The sequence below is a fragment of the Siphateles boraxobius genome, unplaced genomic scaffold (assembly GCF_051911475.1).
Source record: "Siphateles boraxobius isolate OS27281-9 unplaced genomic scaffold, OSU_SipBor_1 86, whole genome shotgun sequence".
Lineage (NCBI taxonomy): Eukaryota > Metazoa > Chordata > Actinopteri > Cypriniformes > Leuciscidae > Siphateles > Siphateles boraxobius.
In genome coordinates this window covers 10296646-10320000 of record NW_027509215.1, presented here as the reverse complement: position 1 = coordinate 10320000, position 23355 = coordinate 10296646, and the positions used below count along the sequence as shown (strand labels likewise).

At 36.3% G+C, this 23355-nt stretch overlaps 1 protein-coding gene across 3 annotated transcripts in view; it reads right to left on the bottom strand.

Moving 5' to 3' along the window:
• Positions 1-23355, bottom strand: part of LOC143731295 (protein unc-13 homolog A) — a 106160-nt gene that overhangs the window by 32988 nt on the left and 49817 nt on the right. For all 3 annotated transcript variants that reach the window (XM_077222109.1, XM_077222107.1, XM_077222108.1), the window contains 15 exons: positions 22315-22430; positions 20631-20794; positions 19236-19389; positions 18529-18597; positions 18227-18316; positions 16964-17098; positions 11442-11569; positions 9564-9649; positions 7965-8091; positions 7782-7878; positions 6415-6558; positions 4666-4743; positions 4301-4378; positions 1219-1307; positions 238-384 (listed from right to left, as the gene is read on the bottom strand). In XM_077222109.1, coding sequence (XP_077078224.1) covers positions 238-384; positions 1219-1307; positions 4301-4378; positions 4666-4743; positions 6415-6558; positions 7782-7878; positions 7965-8091; positions 9564-9649; positions 11442-11569; positions 16964-17098; positions 18227-18316; positions 18529-18597; positions 19236-19389; positions 20631-20794; positions 22315-22430 — 1702 coding nt within the window. The remainder of the gene's footprint in view (positions 1-237; positions 385-1218; positions 1308-4300; positions 4379-4665; positions 4744-6414; positions 6559-7781; positions 7879-7964; positions 8092-9563; positions 9650-11441; positions 11570-16963; positions 17099-18226; positions 18317-18528; positions 18598-19235; positions 19390-20630; positions 20795-22314; positions 22431-23355) is intronic.

The window sequence follows — 23355 nt, the reverse complement described above, 5'->3', positions numbered from 1 at the left end:
ACTGTGGGATCAAAGCAATCAGCTTTTGTATTTTTGATTGCGTGGCAGAAACAAGCTTCTATAGGAATGAGCAAATACACTATTACAGGAAAAGTTATTATAGTTAACTAAACGAAATCTAAACCTAAAACACTGAGCACGAACTGAGATAATCCAATCCAAGCTGATTTCCTTTGAATGACATTTGAATTGTATAGTGTGTGAAACTTTCGTGAGGTTAATGAATGCATTGCTCACTTGCTGTCGAGGAAGTCCATGATGGGTTGCAGGACGTTGTCGGCGTCCTGAGCTAAACCACCGTTCCCGTTAGCAGGAACAGCTCCTTTCACCTGACTCAGAATATCCCCCATCTCCTTCACACTCTCCTCGATGTGCGGCTGGAAACTACACACAACGGTGGTGTTTAGAGACGATTACCTTATAATGTAGCATAAAGGAGTGTGGATTTTAAAGTGCTCCTATTATGCTGTTTTAAACGTGTTTAATGTTGTTTTGGAGTCTCCTACAACAGGTTTACATGCATCCAAGGTCAAAAAACACTTTAATTTTCTTCATAATCTCCACCGCAGCATCAGCTCTTTTCTCTCAGTGTCTGAAACGGTTCATTCGAAGATTCAATCTCTCTAAACCCCGCCTCTCTGAGAGCAGCTCTGCTCTGATTGGTCAGACGCCCCGAACACTCATTATCATATCTGAATCTCAGCTCTTGATACTCAGTGATACGAACAGTAACGAGTTTTACCGTATCAATCTCATCAAAGTGGATTTGCTTTGTCAGCAGAAAACAGCGTCTTCTCGACATGAACAACACAAACTCTTCCAGTCTCTATAAACTACAGTGTTTGAGGGCGGAGCTAAGAGACACTGATCAGCCAATCAAGACCAGAGGCTGGCATTATGCTAATTGGTTCAGAACCTACCCAGGTTCAGCAAGAAGTGAAGCTGAATTACTGACGACTCGTTTCAGTTCAGAATCACTTCTTTCTTTTAGGAGGAAAAAAACTAAATTTATCTGCGCTTTGATGAAACTCTGCAGAGCTTTTACATTCACAAACAGCTTTAAACACACTGCATGAAAGGGAATATCTGAGAAAGCATAATAGGCACACTTTTTTATTTAAAAACATAATACTACAAAAAACATTCTCTGGTAAGAAAATAAAGAATTTAACTTCTAGAACTTTGAACCCACAAATACTCCAGTTCCCCCAAACCAACCTCACGGCAAACACCCTGCTGAGATCGTCCATCACATTGTTCAGTTTGATCTGTAGATCCTTCAGAAAGTCACTGGCCTCCACATTTAACTGCAAAAAAAATCACAATTATGAGTATGAATTATCAAAGTCTGATTTGCTATTTATACTTGAAGCTGTAGTAAAAACTCTGTCTTGCTTAGTTGGGGTTTAAAAGACAATTAATATTTATATATAATATATATTTAATTATATATATATTTATTATCAAAATATTATTGATTTTACTGCAGATAAGAACAGAACTTGAACCAAATTGAGCTGAATTATGACACTATTGTTGAACTTTGCAACATTGACACTATTATTGAACTGAATTGAGATGAATTATGACATTATTGTCTTATATAGAGCTGCTTTTTTTTCATATCAAGTCACTTTTCTGTTTATCACTGTGAAGCTACTTTGAATCTATATGGGCCACTTGCACTGAGCCTCGTGACGTACATATCTCTTATTTCCGGTTATGTTTACTTTCAATGTACTGTGGTCAATGAGTTGAACAAACGTCACCTAAAATGAAAGTGAAAGTGAAAGTGAAAGTGAAAGTGACACGTGATGGCCAAGTATGGTAACCCATACTTGGAATTTGACCTCTGCATTTAACCCATCCAAGTAAGTGCACACACATTAGGAGCAGAGTAGTGAGTAGTGAACACACACACACTGCAAACGTGGATACACACACCCGGAGCAGCGGGCAGCCTTGAGTGGCGCCCGGGGAGCGATTGGGGGTTCGGTGCCTTGCTCAAGGACACCTCAGTCATATTCCTGCCGGTACTGGAATTGAACCAGCAACCTTTGGGTCACCAGTCCAACTCTGCTACCATTAGGCCATGACTGCCCAACAAAATGAGTGTCCGCAATAAAATTTAAAAATGTGGAAATTTTTATTGACAGGAGAAGGGATATTCTGATGTTTACTGTGTGCAGAATTTTCCAAACTCATCAGAACACGAAGTTTTAATGCAAACGAAGCCGATCTGAGAAAGCTGTGGCTGTTAAAAATACGCCATTATTTCACCACAGGGTGTCAGTGTTCTCGAAACTAGTGTATGAGCACAGATGACTAACATCAGTACGAACCACGAACATTTACTTATTTGGATTAAATATTTTTAATCATTCTGTGTAATTTTTCAATGTCCATCTTTTTACTATATGTTTATGCCCAAAATGCTTAGTTGATAGTCAAAGTAGTTGACTGTCATTCTCCTCTACGCTGTGTGCGTTACTGTTTAAGATGAATTAAATAGCCTATTTAACATCGTTACAGGCACCTCGCGAGCATTCATTCATTCAACTAGTTTAAAAGACTGGAATAAAGCGCTCAATGCACACAAGCAATCCTTTTTATTTGTCAAATTCATTTAAAAATGTAAACTCAACGTGTATGAAATATCAGTAAGAGAAAAACACAGTTATTCAGAAGAGCATATAGGATTGCTGCAGGTTAGTGGATAAATAGGATATTTAGCCTATTTATTTTTCAGAATGCAGAGTTGGAAAGAAAATATAGGCTTAAGGAACATTTCAAGCAGGCACACGATAACTAATACAGGCATCATTATTCATTGTTTTAATTAATTGGCATCCATAAAAGGTAGTAATAATCTGCGTTATCATGTATGTAGGTGCGCTGAACGCTCTAACCGGTATGTACTAAGTAGAACGCGGAAGTAGTTGTGCAAGTAGTCCATTGTGACCTGACTTTTATAACATGCACTCTGATTACATCATGCGGCTCGTTTCCAGCCAATGGCATCTGTTTAAAACTGAAGCCCCGCCTCTTAGTGAAATCCAGCCAATCTTTATTAAGTATGCGTTGAGAGAATTTGCTGTAAATGCTGTACATTTATTGAATATTCTGTGAGTAATGGGAATCCAGAAACTGTGTTTGCTGTGAATCACACAACATTTATAATACGTATGAATTATGAATTACGTCATAAATATGTTCATCGGGGAGCATTTATGATATCTCGTCGTAAATGATGCATGACGTCAATGCAAATGTTGTGAGAAAGCAAGAATAATGAGCTGTCTGGCAAATGTGTGTAAAAGTCAGAGGTTGTGCTAAAGACGGAGCGTGGGATTGTTTTATGCGGGAATAGATGGGATGGAAGACGGATGATGGAAAAGTTGCTAAATGTGATTTATGGATGAACAGAACAGGAGGGATGAGACTCTGCTGTTTGATGAATGAATGAAAATATGTGTTACTGAACCTGTAATATGCATTACTTTGTTATTTATTTTTAATGTATTTACTGACAAATATAACATATGAAACCACAATTTCTTCCACATTACGCAGAGGAATATGATATGTTTTTACACTGTATAGAAGTGATCTCATATCTCATTTGCACTTTCATATACTTCAATTTGGTTTGTCATATCCAATTTCAAGACGTTTGGTATTATTGACATCAAACCAGGTCCGATTGTATCCTGACGCACCTTATTTAAATATAAACTACCGTTCAAAAGTTTGGGGTGGTTTTGTAAAATAAATGTATACCTTGATTTAGCAAGGAAGCATGATGTTAATCAAAAGTGACGTTAATAATGTTATAAAAGATTCCATTTTAAATAAATGCTGTTCTTTTGATCAAAGAATCCTGAAAAATAAAATGTATCACGGTTTCCACAAAAATATGAAGCTGTTTTAAACATTGATAATAATCATAAATGTTTCTTGAGCATCAAATCATCATATTATAGTGATTTCTGAAGGATCATGTGACACTGAAGACTGGAGTAATGATGCTGAAAATTCAGCTTTGATCACAGGAATAAATTACACTTTACTATATATTCACATAGAAAACAGCTGATTTACACTGCAAAAATATGACAAAATATGTATTTTTTATCAAATAAATGCAGCCTTGGATAAGAGTAAGAGACTTCTTTCTGAACAAAAAATCTTAGTGACCCCAAACTTTTTTTTTTTTTAAATTCTTCATACATAGCATCATGTGACTTAAAAAATCTTCAAGATGGCATGTTTTAAAGTGTTAATGCGTGCATGAACTCACGCCTTTCCCTCCCATAGCCTCAAACATCTTCTCCAACTGGACTCGCAGCTGCTGGATATTATTAATTATGATGCAAGGCTGAAAATAACAGAGAAGAGGAAGTTAAATAACATTAACACACACAGACACACAAGCTATTAAAGAAATCCCTGCAGCAATAGAAAGCAATGAATAGTGCTAAATGTGAAAACTTCATAGTCGTGTGAGCTGAATGAGATTGTGTGTGTGTGTGTGTGTGTGTGTGTGTTCCTCTGAGAGTCACTCAGCTAATTACTATATCTCCATCTAATAGCTCACTAGCACACACATCCCAAGAGATTTTATTATGAGCCTATTGTAAATGTAAATGCATAAATGTGACTCACTACTTTCTCCTTCTTGCAGTGAGTGGGAAAATCCTTGGTAATGATGTCAGCGTAAGACAGAAGAACATTTCCAATGGTCTGAAAGAAAGAAAAACAGTCACATGATTAGAGGAATAAGTCTCACGAACACTGAACTTTAATACACTAACATGACATTATTGTCTTTTTAGAGCTGCTTTACAGCAGAATGTGAGTTTGTCTCATATTTGATGAATTTGCATTAGCCACGATGTTCACACTGCAGATAAATTCAGTCATCAATTCACCTTTTAATGCTTATTCCCGTTCTGTACACACACACACTTTTCAGGAGTGAAAACCAATTATCGAAACCCACATCTGCCCATTTCAACAACTCCACAAACATGATTGCTTTATGAAACACAAACAAGTAAAAAAAAAACGCTTGTAATTGCAAAATTGCAGAACATAAAGTTTTTGGTCGTTGTCATACTAATTTGGTCAAAACTACTGGATACCAAACACATGAGACACCAGATAACAGGCGACGATCTCAGGAGTTATAAAATAACTTTATTCCAGTAAAGTTAATAGAAATAAAACGTACATTCAAAATGATCTGGTCTTTAATAATGTTCTCGAATCATTGGCACAAAAACATTATTTATTCATCGTTCATGGAGCTTTTTTTCGAAGAAGTTTCAGTTGGACGTTCATCGAGTATTTTTTAAATGTTACTTGTTTCGGAATGTTCGGAGAACATTCAAAAGTAACAATCCCATAATGTTTGAAGAGTGACAAAATGGAATGTTTCGTTGACGTTTGCATAACCAAGAAAAATATTCTGAAAACTGAACGTTCCGAGCACATAAATAACGTTTGCATAACTTAATGGGATATTTATGTTAGCTGGGATGCCAGAACGTTGCTATGGTTACCACAGTGTCAATCATTACAATTTCAGGAGCGAGGTTGTCTTCCGTATACATTCACTTCCATATTTAAATGTGGTTGTAACTCCTGAAACTTGACATTGATTCTGTCAATATCCTGTTTATTACTGTGAAGCTGCTTTGAAACAATCTTTATTGCATAAATCACTATATAAATAAATAAGGCTTGACTTGAAGTGCCCCTATTATACAATTTAAAGGTTTCTTATCTAAAATAAGGAGTCTCCTACAACAGGTTTACATGCATCCAAGATCAAAAAACACTTTCAATTTCTTCATAATCTCCACTGCAGCATCAGCTCTTTTCTCTCAGTGTCTGAAACGGTTCGTTTGAAGATTCAGTCTCTCTAAACCCCGCCTTTCTGAGAGCAGCTCTGATTGGTCAAATGCCCCAGTCTGCTGTGATTGGTCAGAAACCCTCATTATCATATCTGAATCTCAGCTCTTGATACTCAGTGATACGAACAGTAACGAGTTTTACCGTATCAATCTCATCAAAGTGGATTTGCTTTGTCAGCAGAAAACAGCGTCTTCTCGACACGAACAACACAAACTATTCCAGTCTCTATAAACTACAGTGTTTGAGGGCGGAGCTAAGAGACGCTGTTCAGCCAATCAAGACCGGAGGCTGGCGTTATGCTAATTAGCTTGAAACCCAAACAGTTTTTTTACACACTGTATGAAAGGGAACATTCGAAAAATTGCATTAAAGGAACTTTAATGTTTGGTGCGAGAGGTTTGACCAATAATAATAGTGATGCTTGACTTAAATAAAACCCCACTGATTGAATGAAACAGGTCACAGTAATTCGCGTGGGTCATGATCGCGCGTCACCTTAGCAAACCTCTTCATGTAATTCCCAACGATCTGAGGATCAGGGCATTCCAGCTTCCGGATGATCTCGAAGCTCTGGTTGAGCTGAGAGAAAACGTCCACCACCGAACAGGAGAAGAGCGCGTGCTCCGACGTCGGCTGGAACTGCACGGGAAAACACACAAAAAAGCGAAATAAATCATTTTAAAATATGAAACACTCACTAAAGAAGGTTTTATTTATTTAGCTGCATGTCGTGACCAGTAAGAACCAACATGCTGCAAAAGTCTTCCTCAGTATTTTACAATACAAATATCTAAACATTTATAAATCAAGATGCATTTATGATGAAGTAAAATGACTAAAGATGTATCAAAATAAAGTGAGTTTATGCTTAAAAAAATGAAGAAATACCAATAATTCATTGGCACTACACTGGCAGATATTTTTTCTTGTTTTCAGCAAAAACTCTTTTAATATAAAGACTTAATATCTTCAGTCATTTCCCATCTCAAGTAAATGCATCTTGATTTAAGAATGTTTAGATATTTATACTGATAAACCAGAGTGGAAATTAATTTTTCTACAGTATGCAAGTGTGTTGTTAAATTATTTAAATATTAACTTCAAATCTCAGGGAGGAAGTTTGGGAATCCTTGAATTAAGGATTAAAGAAATATTAGACATAATACATCAATTATAAAGTCCCCCTGTGGTGAAAATCCAGCTTTTAATGTTGTTTATATGTCTATGTGGTGTTTTTAATATGCTTTAAGACAAACCATGTGTAAATTCATAAGTCGACAGCATTGCTGAGTATTTTCTCCTTAAAACTGCAGTGAACCAAAGACAGTCTCAAAAACACGCTTTATAATCGCTGGTGTTTCTCACGTCACAAACTACCTTGTAACCAATCAGATCAACGTGTGATCGTCAACGAGTGGATCTCTGAGTGAGTGAGTGAGTGAGTGGAGGCGGGGCTCATTTGCATATTCATAGAACCGCACATACTAAATGAGGAGTTACATTCAAGATATTTTAAGACATGAAGAATCTTTTCAAGGAGAAAACTTTAAATATGTAATTTTGGTGATGAAAGATGAGTTTTATGGGATAAAATTATTGACTACAGGGGGACTTTTAAATGGATCAGAGTTTGATTTCAGGTGTATTTAAGTGAGGCTTTTTGATTCTTATTGATGTATTTATATATGTGAATCACCCTAATAGTGGTAGTCTACGTTTCTATATGAGTCTTGTTAAAAATCTTGATGATTCATTGTGTAAATAAAAACAAAATAGGTTCATGTAAGTGTCATTCCCATATACTGTATATTTTAGGCTAATTGGACTTTAAAGACTCAAGAATATACAGCGATGATAATTACCCCGTCCTTTGCGTCCCTGACCAGAGCGCCATGCAGGAAATCTCTGGAAACTTCCTCGTTCTCATCCAGCCACAGGATCACGAAGGGCTCAAACCATCTATCCAGACAGAGATAAAGCAGTTCAGATGCTGAGATCACACACGATCACACTGCTCATCTAGTACAGTACACAAACGCTCTTACGCCGGGTACTCCGGCACACGGTCCTGGAAGTACAGCAGTTCCTTGCAGTATTCGTTGTAGAGCCACTTCACCTTGAAGTGCAGGTTCATGTAATCGGCGCTCTTGCACAGACGCTGTTTCTCGTGCTCTAAGACACAGAAAGTAGATCACAGAAAACAGGATATTCATCACAGATGTGAAGTGGAGTTTGATTCCAGCCGTTTAAACACACACTTCTTTCTTAGGAAAATGCAATTAAACCTCAGATTACGATGGAGAAGACGTGAAGAGAGAAAAAAGTAAATAAATCATATAATAATCAAATAATAGATACAAATAATTAAATAAAAATATAAATTAATAACAGAAAAATAAAGATTTTAAGACAGAGATTCAAGCAGACCTAAAATTAAAACAGAACTAAAACATAATATTACAATAGAAGGGAGAGAAAAATTATTAAATAAATAATAAATAAATCCAATATAATAATAATTAATATAATAAATACAAAGAAATAGATTAATGTACATTTTAAAAATGTAAACAAAAAATAAAAAAATTAAAATATAGGAAAAAACAATAAATAAATCATGAATAATATTAATTAATATAATAAATAAAAATAAATAAATAGATTTTATTTTAAAAAGTTTTAAAAAGTAAATAAATAAATACCATACAAATAAATAATAGAAAAAACTATTAAACTTCTCAAGACAGAGATTCACATAAAGCAGAAAATGAAAACAGAAATAAAAATATAAGAATGTCAAAGGAGTGTAGAGATAGAAAGAAAAAAAAAGATTTAATTGCTTAAACATTTTAAGACAAACCTCAAATTATGACACAACTAAAACAAGATAGTCAAGAGAGAAATAATAAGTAAATAAACAATAAATAAATCACAAATAATATAATATAAACTAAAGAAATAATTGCATATTGTAATTTTTTATTAAAAAAAATAAAAATATATATACAAATAAACATTTTAAGACAGATTTTTAAAAAACTCAAAGAGAGACAATAGAGAAATATTTTAAATAAACAATAAATAAATCACAAATAATAGTTAATATATTAAATACAAAGAAAGAAACAAACAATTGGATATTGAAAAGAAATTAAAACAAGTAAATAAAAAAAGGCAGATTCAAACAAACCTCAAATTACAACAAAACTAAAACAACATTAGCAAAGTGAAAAGAGAGAACATAATAATGAATTTAATAGATACAAATAAAAAAATAATTGCATATTGTAAAACATAATAGGTAAATAAAAATATATACATATAAGAACACATTTTAACAAGCAAGTCGCATCTGTGATTTTGTAGTATTCTTACGTTCTGCTATGAACCAATCACATGCCAGGGACAACGTATGCTGTATTCTTATTGGCTATAGCACTTGTCAGTACAGTTCATGCAAATTAGCCCTCGAAGATTCAGTTGTGCTAGAGAGTTTCACTAATGCACTAATATTAAGTACCTGAAAAAGAGTTTAATAAATCCTCATGCTAAAGTAAAACTGCATGTACCCAGAGCCTCTTCATCATTGAAACGTAAACACAACACTCATATGAGGATACGACGTTCAGTGTGTGTCCGTTTACCTTCCATAGCGTACTTCATATCCTGAGCAAACATGTTCCACATCACCTCGGCACTGATCTTTCCCACGTTCAGCTCCTGAGGGAACCTGCACATCCAAACACACACAACTGATGAGTATATTCCCCTCCGCTTCATTCATATCAGCGGCTTAATTCTTGTATATCACTTCAAACATCGGGAACTGTCAGGTGCGCTTTTTCACTTTATTAATCATCATAAATTAGTAGGGGTGTAACGATACACTCATGTCACGATTTGATACATATCACGATACTGAACTCACTATACGATATTATTGCGATACTCCAAGACATATGATAAAAGGTTAACAAAAAATGTACTGTTGATTAAAATGCTAAATTTGATGTTACATTGTGTGTGTAAATGAATAGACTTGGACTTGGTGCTGGAAGCCCAATGCAGGACAATAGAGACACCAGAATAACAATATTCATGAAGCTAAGAATACAGAATTATTTTAGATATATGCTTGCACTCTTTCACTGACTAGATATATTTAATACAATGTAAGCCACTTTTTACTGGTAATGTCAGACATTTGGCATTAAAGGTGCAGTGTGTGATTTTTAGCGGCATCTAGTGGTGAGGTTACGAATTGCAACCAACAAAAGTTACGGTGGCCGACAGGAAAATATATCATCGTCTGAGACAGCAGAGAGTAGCAGTTCAGCAATGAGGTTTCTCTACATGGATAAATTAAAAAAATATGTTTACTTAATTATTCAGTAAAACTATATCTTATTGCGAATATTATTGTTACTTGTTCATCATTGTGTCAGTGTTTTATTTGCTGAACTAAACTTGCTTCCTTGCATGAAGAGCAACATAGTAACGAAACGCGTTTGTCCGTTTAGGGACACCGTAGAAACATGTCGGCGCATTTCAATGTAAGGGAACCCGCGGTGTGTGTAGACAGAACCTGCTCATTCTAAGGTAAAACAAATATAACGGTTCATTAAGTAAGGTCTTTATACACCACTGAAAACTTCTTTCTCAAGGTAGTGAGGAAACGCGCTGTGTGTTCGCTGTCGGCTACGCTAGAAACATGACGTCACACAATATGTCGACTCCACAGAAGGGGGCGCCCGCGGTTATGGAGATATAAATGTCTCATTCTAAGGTAATAAAAACATAACAGTTCATTATGCAAGGTCTTTATACACTGAAAACATAGTTATGGATCTTATATTGCATTTCTGTCAATAGATCCTCAGAAATATTACACATTGCACCTTTAACAGGACCCACACATATTCCTCCATTGCATTATTATATATTATATTCAAATATATAAAATTAGTTTAATGTAGTACTGACACTAAAACTCTGAAAACTTGAATTTTTGTCTCACACAGTAATTTTTATTTTGGGTGAACTATCCACAATATTTATTGTCAATATCCCCGATATACATTGTTGCATTTTTGTATTGTGATATATTGTCACACAATATAATGTTACACCCCTATAAATTAGGTATTGAACCTAAATTTTTGTGATATCAACTTCAAATTTGGAGCAGTCACATCAGTGGCAATCCACCCGTCACTCAAGTGGCCCCGCCCTTAATTATGCAGAACTTTAGGGCTTAATATAATTTAAACGGATGAGTTATAAAAAAATTCACCCCCCTCACAGTCGTCATGAAGGGCAAAATTAGCTATATAGACAAAAACCACTTTTTGTACCAGACTGTAATCATGTTTTTTTCTGCCGTAAAGTTGGGCATTTTAACATGGTGGTCTATGGGATTGACTCTCTTTTGGAGCCGGTCTCTAGTGGCAAGTCGATGAACTGCAGTGTTGGATTCAAGAGAGAGACGGGAAGGTTGCCGCTTGGGACGAACACACACTCACTGGTTCAAACAGGGTGTGTAGGAGTTCTTGTCCTCCTCTATAATGGAAACGATGAGGGTGATGAGTTTGGACCAGAAGTCCAGGTTCTTTACACTCGGCCCCTGTTCGTCAGGAGGAACCGTCTTCGCCTGCATAAGACCACAAACAAGAGAGTTACGTTCATGTCAAACACACCCACACGACGAAATACCTGCACTGCAAAAGTTGATGTGCTTTTTCTTGTTTTCCAGTACAAACATTCTTAAATCAAGACACATTTACTTGGGAAGCAAAACGATATAGGAAAAGAACTCTTGTTTTCTGAAGAATTGATCAAAATGAGCTTATGCTTAAAGGTCCACACTGTAAAACCGATCAAAAATAAAGGAATTATCATGCAAACCAGTGGTTGTGTGGAGTATTTATTTATTTTTTTAAGTTTTGAGGATTTAAGTTAATCCGTAAACATTAATTCATGTATGAAGTAAAATAATTAAAGCTAGTACTATAGTAAAAATTAATCAACCCATTATGCTAGGTTAAATAACCCAATTTGCGGGGTAAAATTAACCAAACATGTGTCATGTCCTATATTTACCCAACCCTTGGGTTGTTTTAACCCAGTGTGTATGTTAGAATTTTCTTTTTTTCCCACCTTTTTGGCAGAGGGTATTTACACTAACTCCGCCCACTGACGTCTGGATGGGCCGTTATGACGAAAATCGGTCCGTGTTCGAATCTGCCTTTTTCCGACGCGCTCTACTCCCTTTTTCCCATTACATATCAGATCGGAAAGGCATTAAATCTCAAAAATAATAAAGAAAATATTCGAAAAGTGGAAATAAAGTGTGTTTAATAATTAAGTGTTTATCGGTTAGGTAGGGCTTTATTGTCCAAATAAGGCGGAATCCATTTAATAATTGTAATAAATATTAAACAATATATATTATTGCATACCGTTTAATGTACAACAGCACTGAGGTGCATATAGTATCTGCCACTATTGATAAGTATAACTAGCATCTAACTACTATTTACACTTACTGCAAAGAAAATACTATTTTCGCTTAGTGTAAATAGCATCTGTTGCAAATAGCCGCTGCCTTTTTTTTTATTGCCAATGTGTGAACAGCTTGTAATGAAACTTAAAAAAATAATAATAATTGTCTATTAAAGCCTGAAGACTGATTTTTATGTGAAGGACAGAATGTTTTTGCCGGGAAAATCCAAAGTGCTGCTGCAGTTCACTTAACGGCCACCGGTGTCGCTAATAACAAGCGTTTCTGAATTCTACATACAGCATCTTTAAAACAAGAATGTGGCGAGGGACGGCCGAGGGACGTGAGAGAACGGCGCGAGGCCGGTGGTGCGATTGCTAATGAGCAACACCTGTATAGCACACCGGTCTCGCATCTCTCACGGAGGAGCGGAAGCATAAAGGGGGAGCGACGACATTAATGATCGAGAGAGGAACAGGCCTGATTTTAGTTGTTCTGGTTTTTGTATTTGTGTTTTATTTTAGCCAGCAGTCGTCCGCGAGGGGCTGCTGGCGGTATTTTAGTTTGTTTATTTTATTTTAAATAAAGTTTGTTAAATGTTCGCCGGTTCCCGCCTCCTTCTTCCCTGAACATTGTTACAAAGAACAAATATCTACCAATGGGGTCCGAAAAATATATTCAAAGCAAAAACAAGTTTATTTTTCTGACCCCATAGCATCTCAAGTCAATGCATCTTGATTTAAGAATGTTTAGATCATTTTTTAGAAACATTTTGCTGTAGCGGAGCAGCTCACGGTTACTGGAGAAAGACATGCATTTAAACAAATAGACAATTACAAATAACGCAGAGGGAATGCGAGAATGCCTCCTGAGCATTTATATGGCCTATATTTGTCTCAGATCTACACACACAAGCATCAGTCAGCGCCACGGTTATGAGGTGTCAGAAACTCAAGACGTGTTTTCCATCTTGCTATTAAAATTCTGCAGAGCAAGTGGAGAGAGATAAACATAAGTCACACTGCGGTTCTTCTCCATTCATAACTGCCACAACACCTCTACCATAATCAATATTTAATTTTCCATGAGAAGAACTTCAGCGCTCGCGGTGCTCTGAATTACTAAACAGCATAAAATCAGAAAGAGACAAACAGAAACTCATTCAGTCCGGTGTAACGCTCTCCGATAAAACAACATGCTGAAGTTTATAACACAACATTCAAAAAGAAAAAGAACAGGGTAGTTATAGTTAACTATAACTAAAAAACATTAAAAATATATATTTATCACTTGAAATAAAATAAATGTTAACTGAAGTAAATTAAATATAACAAAACATAAACTATTGTATTTCAGCTGGTTTACAAGGTAGTTTAACCGATGTATTAAAATAACTAGAACACTCACTTCTTTCTTATTTGTTTTTGTAATTATTATTATTATTATTATTATTATAAAAGTGCAATTAAACATCAAGACAGAGATTCAAAATTGCAACAGAAATAAAAACATAATATTATAAAAGAACTGAAGAGAGATAAAAAGCAAATAAATAATACAAATAATAATTGAATAAATAAAATATCAAATTAAAATATGAATAAATAACAGAAAAATAAGAATTAGAAAAGAAAAGAAGTGACGAGAGAAAATATATATAATAATAATTAATATAATTAATCAAAAGGTCCCACTTTATATTAAGTGGCTTAAAGTACTATGTACTTACATTGAAATTAATAACTTGATACAATGGACTTATTGTGTACATACATATTTTTACATTGTACTAATATTTTGAAAATACCTGCATGTAATTACAGCTGTAATTAATTTATGTAATTTATGTTACATAGTTGACCCACATAAAAAAATGACATTAACAACAAAATGACTAAAACTTTTACAAAACTAAAGATGAAAACAGGAAATACTATATATAAAATAACTGATTCAAAATATCAATAGAAACTATTTAATATCACAATGATATTAAAATAACACAGACTTGTGTTTTCTGTGTGTGCGCTTCAGTCTGGACTGATCCAGGACTATGTTAAACACCATTTGATGCTTTTCCCACTAAAGCAATTAAATGGCGAGACTTACTTTTCTAAAACTGCCATGCTGTGTGTTGCGATATCTCCCATGTAACTTTCAAAGCAAATACACACGTATACATGAATACGCACACACACACACGCTAAAAAAACAGCATTATCGGTTTTTAGCTGAAAGAGAAAAGGGTAAAAAAAATATGATCCCTATATTGAAAATAGACCTTACATGGAAAGGTGTTAAGCATCACACATAACAGAGATTCGAGTCATATATAGTCTCAACTAGCAGAATACAACAAGCATAACTGACCTATGGCTAAGCCACGCCCCCAAATGTGATGAGCCAATCACAGTGCGCATAGCTAACCCAATACACTCAGACATTCTCTGCTTCCACGTCCATTGAAATGCATCGCAGTTAGTCAGTTTTCATTCGTTTTTATATGTTTTTTCTTGTCATTTTAAGTTTAAAATGGTCAAACGGTGTGCATGGAGTACATGCAACTCCAACACTAGGTTTCCCGAGAGGCTGGGCGACGGTGTGTATTTTTTACCCTTTCTTTCCCAAACCACATCTCAACCGAGATAAGTGTCTGGATTAAGTTATGCGGTAGACCACAACACCAACTAAACGTGGATTAATTAAACAAGGATGTCTACATCTGTTCTAATGTAACGTTAAGTCAACAACGTATTTGAACGTTATCTTTAACATCTCTAACGTAACGTTAGCCTAACATTAGAAAACGTTAACGTTAGCTTCTAGCTGCGTTGCACACTCATGTTACTTAGCTTCATTAACGTATCTGTAAATAACCGAGATATCAAATGTTAGCAATGTTGTGCTGAATGATTGATGTAAATACTGTCGCACCAAACTAACGGAGAGGTAACGATACTCTTGGTAACGATGCTAAAAAGGCTTGTCCTGGAAACGTATGCAACTTAGACCTGTACATATTTAATTTGATCATGAACCATTAATTACATATTGAAGCACAACATTTTAGACAACTTTCTACCAAAACAACATAGTTAAGGGTGAATTTGAGATGATATATAATCTTTCTGTCTCCAAAAATCATCAATTGCCTCCTGTGAAATGTCTCCTACTGTGAGAGCTGCCATAGCGCCCGTCACCGAATGTTGACTGTTGGTCCGAGTGAGTGGAGGAGGCGTGGCTTAGCCATAGGTCAATTGTTTCAGGTAAAGACCAAAGTACATGTAAACAGTACACACATGTGGCTTTTGGGTCGCGTTTTGGTTTGTAGCTTCACCAAACATTAGTAAACCATAGTCGATCACATTTAAAGCTCAACTGAAATGAGCCAAAACGCAACATAACAGCGCGTAGATCTTTAGATGATCCTCATAAAGCGCGCTTTAAACATGCTGCTTTGCTAAAGCAAAATGACATTCGAGATCTGATTGCGTCGCGAAGATGATGATGATGATGATGATGCAGTGTTTTCTAACGTTATCTGACAGTATTAGGAAGTCAACAAATAGAACAGATCTCAGGTATGGTGTTGACCAATCAGGGACGGTTTTATTTGACAGTAGAGAGCCTAAGCCCCTCCCCTCCGCTTCCGGCTCATGGGACCTTGTTTCAGAAAAAATATTGTATGGTAGTCAATGGCGAGAGACAACTTATCTTTTTATTCCGTCTGAACTGTACCCTGAATTACACATATGATGTTTGTCAATTTAAAAGATAATTATGAAAGTCAAGAAAGTCGCAGTTTGTCATAAAACAGAAGAGTGACATTTAGTTTTATGTGAAAATCGCTCAATGAACTACATCTCTCGTACGTCACCAAGCTCGTGTGTGTGCAGTCTGGTACAAAACACACAGGCATGACGGCGTAACGTTACGATTATAACGTTAGACAATAGAAACATTGACAGACGTTAGGCTTCAGTAAAGTTAGCTTCATTCATTGAGAGAAAAGGTATGACGTCACATGCGCGCCTTTTGGGTTTGTAGTCTTTGTAATTATGTATTTTCACAGTCTTATACCTCAACAGTTTTACATCAAACTGCGACTTTCTTGACTTTAAAATGTATCTTTTAAACTGACAAACATCATATGTGTAATTCAGGGCACAATTCAAACTGGATCCAAATATTTGTTGTCTCTCGCCATCGACTACCATACAATATTTAGGCTCTCTGTATTAGGAAAGTGCACTTGGATTGGATTGATCACATCTCTTTAATTTACATTTCGCCATAGAATACAAGAGCACTGGAATATCTGTGCTTATTACTTCTTACTTATTCTTTACACGTTTACATATGCAAGTCGTTATTATGTTAATGTATTTGAGCGATTATTGTCATGTATGCAGGATTTTTCTTCTACCACAAAAAAACAAATTTGTATCTCATTTGATAGGGTGGAGCAGCTGTCAATCAAAACAGCTGACCAGTGCCACCCTGGCCCTTGTGTACACACACACACACACACACACACATACTCACTGGGTCATTCTGATATTCTCGGCTGTAGAGCTCATGGCAGTTATTAAAGATGTACTCGTACGTTGAGTTGAGACACGCTTTTACACAGTCTTTAACGACTTGACTCGCTCTCGGTGGACTCTGCAGTTCCTGGACCTGAAAACACACACAGAACAACAGTTATTCTTCTCGGCTATGAGACCTAGGTTTACATTTAGACGGTTTAAAAGCCTATAAATATTGCTGAAGAGTTACAAAACACTAACTACGCACGAAGTTGTTTTGGAGTCTCCTACAACAGGTTTACATGCATCCAAAGTCAAAAACACTTTAATTTTCTTCATAATCTCCATTGCAGCATCAGCTCTTTTCTCTCAGTGTCTGGAACGGTTCATTCGAAGATTCATGCCCCGTTTACACGAAGGGAAGACGCAGATATTTACCGGCGGTTTGGCCTCTCATTTACACGAAAACCCCGTTTTTATCACAGAAAACGATTATTTCTAAAAACTCGGGCCAAAGTGGAGATTTCTGATAACGCCGGTTATGTGTTGCCGTGTCAACTGGGAGAAAAGGGGTTTTAGGTTCTCAAACGTCACATTACGCGTCAGAAAATGCTTAACGTCATGTGGGCGCCCAGTTTGGCATAGTTATGATGGCGCTCGACGCCGTATTTATGTGGGTTGATGTAAATGACAACTTTTTTGAAAACGATTGTTGTGTGCACGATGTTATTATTGAAAACGGAGGCGGGGAAATATTCGTTTCTCTAAATACCCGGCTATGTGTAAATGTGGCCTTAGTCTCTCTAAACCCCGCCTTTCTGAGAGCAGCTCTGCTCTAATTGGTCAGACGGCCCAGTCTGCTGTGATTGGTCAGAAACCAAACACTCATCATATCTGCATCTCAGCTCTTGATACTCAGTAATATGAACAGTAACGATGGCGTCAGTTTTATCGAATCAATCTCATCAAAGTGGATTTGCTTTGTCAGCAGAAAAAAGCATCTTCTCGACATGAACAACACAAACTCTTTCAGTCTCTATAAACTACAGTGTTTGAGTGCGGAGCTAAGAGACGCTGTTCAACCAATCAAGACCAGAGGCTGGCATTATGCTAATTAGTTCCAAACCTACGCTTCTTTCTTTTAAGAGACAAAAACTCCATTTATCTGCACTTTGATCAGTGAAACTCTGCACACCTTTTACATACACAAACAGCTCTACGACACACTGCATGAAAGGGAATATGTGAGAAAGTCACCAGAAGAAAACAAAGAACAAACCTTCATTCGGAAGAAAGTGATGCTGGTCAGAAGATCTACAGTGGACTTCAGATCCTGCAACCTCTCAGGACTACTTGCTGGAAAATTATTCTGAAACACACACACACACACACACACACACACACATGCACATGCACGCACGCACACACACACACGTTACAAACATAAATACACACTCTACAACAACTACAATTCTACAGTAATCAATAGATCTGGAGGTCATTTGTATAAGTGTAGAAGGTACAGTGATACTAATTACTCAATAATATTCATTATTCATCAAGGAGAATATGTGAATATACCCTGTACATCGAGAGGTCAATCCTCAGGGAGTTGTGCAGTTGGTCCAACAGTTTCACAAACCTCTCTTTCTGCCAAAAAAGCAGAAATACGTTACATATTAATGCATGTAAAATATACACTATCGTTCTCAACTTTTGGGGTTGGTAAGATTTTATGTGTTTGAAAAAAATCACTTCTCTGTTCTTATTTGATGAAAAATATCAAATAAAATCTGAAATATTATTACAATGTAAATCAGCTGTTTTCTATTTGAATATATAGTAAAATGTAATTTATTCCTGTGATCAAAGCTGAATTTTCATCTTCAGTGTCACATGATCCTTCAGAAATCAGTATAATATGATGATTTGCTGCTCAAGAAACATTTTTTATTATTATCAATGTGGAAAACAGCTTCATATTTTTGTGGAAAGCATGATTCATTGTATTTTTCAGGATTCTTTGATTAATAGAAAGTTCAAACGAATCTTTTCCAACGTTCTTTACCGTCACTTTTGTTAAATTTAATTGCTGAATAAAAGTATTAATTTCTTACTGGCCAGTAGCGTAACTCAACAACACAACAATTATTAAGACAGAGATCTACTATACTTATATAAATCTTATTTTATGTAATTTTTTTTGCATCCAGCTGTAGCTATCCATTGTTTTAAACATGAAGTGCAAGAGTTAAATGAGCTTTTATGTGTTTGAAATGTGAACTGACCCCAAAGTTGGATGCGGCGAAGCGGTCGGAGGCCGAGACGTTGTTGGAGGACTGTGTGGTGTGGGCGTAATAAGCGTTAATGTTAGCCAGAAGTGTGCTCATGACCGCAGGGACACCAGGACACATGTACTTCGAGGATAGACACGCAAAATGCCTAAACAAACACAGAGCACAAGGTTACTGACATTTACAGGCCTTAGGATAGACACACCGCAAAAATGAATGCAGATTCTGCAAAACTTTGCATGGCCATCACCATGTTGGAAAAAAGACTGATGTTTTTGGGGACATATCATGAAAATCTGACCTTTTCTGTGTTTAAAGGACGATAAACGGTAAATAACACATGGGTACCGAGTCGACCGTTCTCTGGGATCTGTTTTCAGGATAATCGAATGTACCCTGATTTAACGTTATTTTTAGTTTTACCACAGATTAGCATATAATGCTAGTGTATGGGGCATCGAATAAGTAAAAATAAAAATCGCTACTTAATACAGCTAACAAGGCTCAAAATAGCCCCACACTAACACACTAGCATAATGAGAGTGTCTACCTGCAAACCGAAGCATTGAGAACTTTGTAAGTGTACAGACAGTTTAATAAGAAGATACTTTATAAAGACAGTGCACTTCACGTATACAAGCAGGAGCCATCTTTGGAAAACAGTCTCGACCAGTCGAACCACGAACGCCGTGCTACGTGAGCTGAACTGTGACTATCGACCAGCACGTAGCACGGCGTTTATACTCCCCAGCTGGTGAACCGAGGTTACGATAGTTACCGGAGACGATTGATTTTATTTTCAATGGAAATCCCCCAGACACAGTGAGCAAAAAACCTGCTTGTGCGCGCTAATCACTTCAAGCCGGAGTGCTTTCGCGACCTTAGACAGTACAAAGTAGGATTTGTATCCACTAACCATTCAGAAACGTCCAGGTTCAGTCTAAAAGTTGCAACCTCTTCCTGAGTCTCTGTAAGGCTGCACTCCGCTCCTGGTTATTTCTGAGATTTTAGAGTGAGATTATTTGTGTGTTTTGTTATTGTATCTGAATCTCGTGTAAAGGCTCCGCCCTCTTCTGAACGGAGGCTCATTTGCATTTAGAGGAACACAGACACAAAAACGGCACATTTTTGCTCACACCCAAAAAGGGACAAATTTGACAAGCTATAATAAATGATCTGGTAGATATTTTGAGCTAAAATTTTACGTACACATTCTGGGGACACCATAGATTTATATTACATCTTGTGAAAAGGGGCATAATATGTCACCTTTAAGAGTTTAACATACTATTTTGATCCCTATTTGCAGAATATGTCCCATTTGCATTTTTCACTTGTTTGTACATTCACTTAAGTTCCTACATGCATTTCTTCGTTCAGTCTGCTTACGTCATGGCCTGATAGATCGATTCCACTCCATATCTCATGGCGAACTCGTCCACGATCTCCTGCGCCGTCTCTTCATAGTACACTTTCCAGGCGTCATCGCCTTTGGCATCGGGGATCTTCACGCCGCCGCTGTTCTGCTTCTCAGTGGTGTAGTGGAAGATGTGCTACAAAGCAGAATAGGTGGAGAACTTATTTTTACAGATTATTCATGAATATTGTTTCAAAATTTTCAATGCACCGATTAATTTTCACGTCCCAATCAGGTGTGAGCAATGAGTTTCAAGCAGGGTTATTATCATCGTTAAATAAAATTATTAAAGACATTTTTGTTAATTGAAATAAAGCTGAAATAAAAAAAAAATATTAGATTACAAATGTTATGGAGAAAAAAAACATAAATGGCAATTAACTGAAATAAGTTGAAGTTGAAGCACAAAAAATACTAACTGGAAATACAAAAATAAATTAAACCTGAAACTTAAATAAAAATAAATTAAACCTATAAAGTTATATTTAAAAAGACAAAAAAAACTACTAAAACAGCAGATTCCAAAATTATGAAGATTTAACAAAAAATAAAATATAACAATAAAAGCTATTATAATTGCTTAATAGCTATAATAGTGTATGAATAATACTAAAATAACACTGGTTTCCAGCATAATTTTTACCTAAAAAAAAGTGAGGAATATTCGCAGACTTTTTAAGATTTTTAATATGCAATATGAGGTGTCATTTTGGTCAAATGAGATTTCAAAGTGGGAGGACCAACTGTGTGTGACGCAGCCAAAATAAAAACACCAACAAAACACTATTAACACAGAACAGATAAAAATTGCTTGATGAAATACTGTTTACAACTGTAATGTGGCATTTATGAGTGAAAGTATATATTCAGCAAAATTAGTTTCTAACCATCAGGAATTAATTGACTATTTTAAGAATCTAAGCGTATGTCTACAGCGAACGGCGTAAGTCCACTTAGATCGTCTCTGAATCCGCTTTTGCTAGTTTAACGACAGGACAAATGGTCGGCGCTCCCGGCGCTTGGTCTAAAAGTGTCGTCCCAATTCTCTTAATGAGTAAAGGGTGTGTTTTGTCCCTATTCTCTTAATGTGTGAGAGTGAGGTTAAAGCGAGACCATCTATGGGACAAGCTGTATTCCATCCTATCTTTATGTACACAATATTAATATTTTACATTATAATCCTTTTAGTTTTAATATTTGGCATGTTTGTGTGCTGCTGCTCCCTGTGTGTGTAATAAGCAGAGTGTGTGTGTCTGTGATAAGCAGTGTGTGTGTGTGTGTGTAATAAGCAGAGTGTAGCGCATTGTGGATCCGCCTATAGGGGCACATGACTAACGCGCTCTTTAAATAACAAAAAAAAACAGGGTTTTGTTGGTCAATGTCTCAGTCTATTTCAGTTCCTCAAAATAGCAATGCACCAACAATGCACATGAACACACCTCGTTTTCAGACCAGCAGCCAATGGGTGCACAGATGCACAAATGCATTTGCTATTTACACAACGTGGTGCAGGACTTGAAAATGAAGACTGCGTCGGGCTGAAACTAACAAAACACACTTTTGCTAGTTGCAAAAGTGCTAGTTTTGCTAGTTTCGCTGCATTGCACCAGGTGTATGATAGGGCTCAATGTGTATAATTTTGATATTTGCATGTACCTCATGCAGGCAGGTGTACTGAACGTGGTACGGAGCCACAGTCTCCTCTCCTTTAATCTCCACACTGATGTGCATGCGGATCGCTCCAGATACGGCCGATTTATCCGTGCGCTTGTCTGTTCAGAGAGAGAGGGAGAGAGATAGAGAGATAGATAGAGATATATATATATATATATATATAGAGAGAGAGAGAGAGAGAGAGAGAGAGAGAGAGAGAAAGAGAGAGAGAGAGAGAGAGAGAGAGAGAGAGAGAGAGAGAGAGAGAAACATTTAAAGATTTTAGAAACATTTTGCTGTAGCGGAGCAGCTAACGGTTCCTGGAGAAAGATTGGCATTTACACAAATTGACAATTACAGAAATAACGCAGCGGAAATGCGAGAATGGCTCCTGTGCATTTATATTGCCTATAATTGTCTCAGATCTACACACACACACACATAATGGGAGCATCAGTCAGTGTGTGTTTTCCACCTTGCTAATAATGTTCTGCAGTGAAAGTGCATATATATATATATATATATATATATATATATAGAGAGAGAGAGAGAGAGAGAGAGAGAGAGACAGAGAGAGAGAAGGTCTAATAATTCCCTCAAGATCATATTCATTATCAGTGTTGGGGATAACTTATGTAATCAGATTACTTTTTCAAGTAACTAGTAAAGTAGCGCATTACTTTTAAAATTTACAACAAAATATCTGAGTTACTTTTGTGACGCAAGTTACTTTGTTCTCCCATTTATTGACTGAAAGCTCTCCTGTCCTCATGCTGAGACAAATCAAAGTGCAGAGGCGACGTGTGTGTGTGTGTGTGTGTGTGTGTGTGTGTGTGTGTGTGTGTGTGTGTGTGTGTGTGTGTGTGTGTGTGTGTGTGTGTAAACATGATGGTTATTGTAATTCTAGAGTAAATGTAAGCATGCATTTACTCATCTCACTTGCACAAAAAAAGATTAAATATTCCTCAAAATGAATAAAATCAGTGAAATGCAGAATCAGAATACTGTGGAAACCTCCAATAACTAAATATGTTAAATAAAACA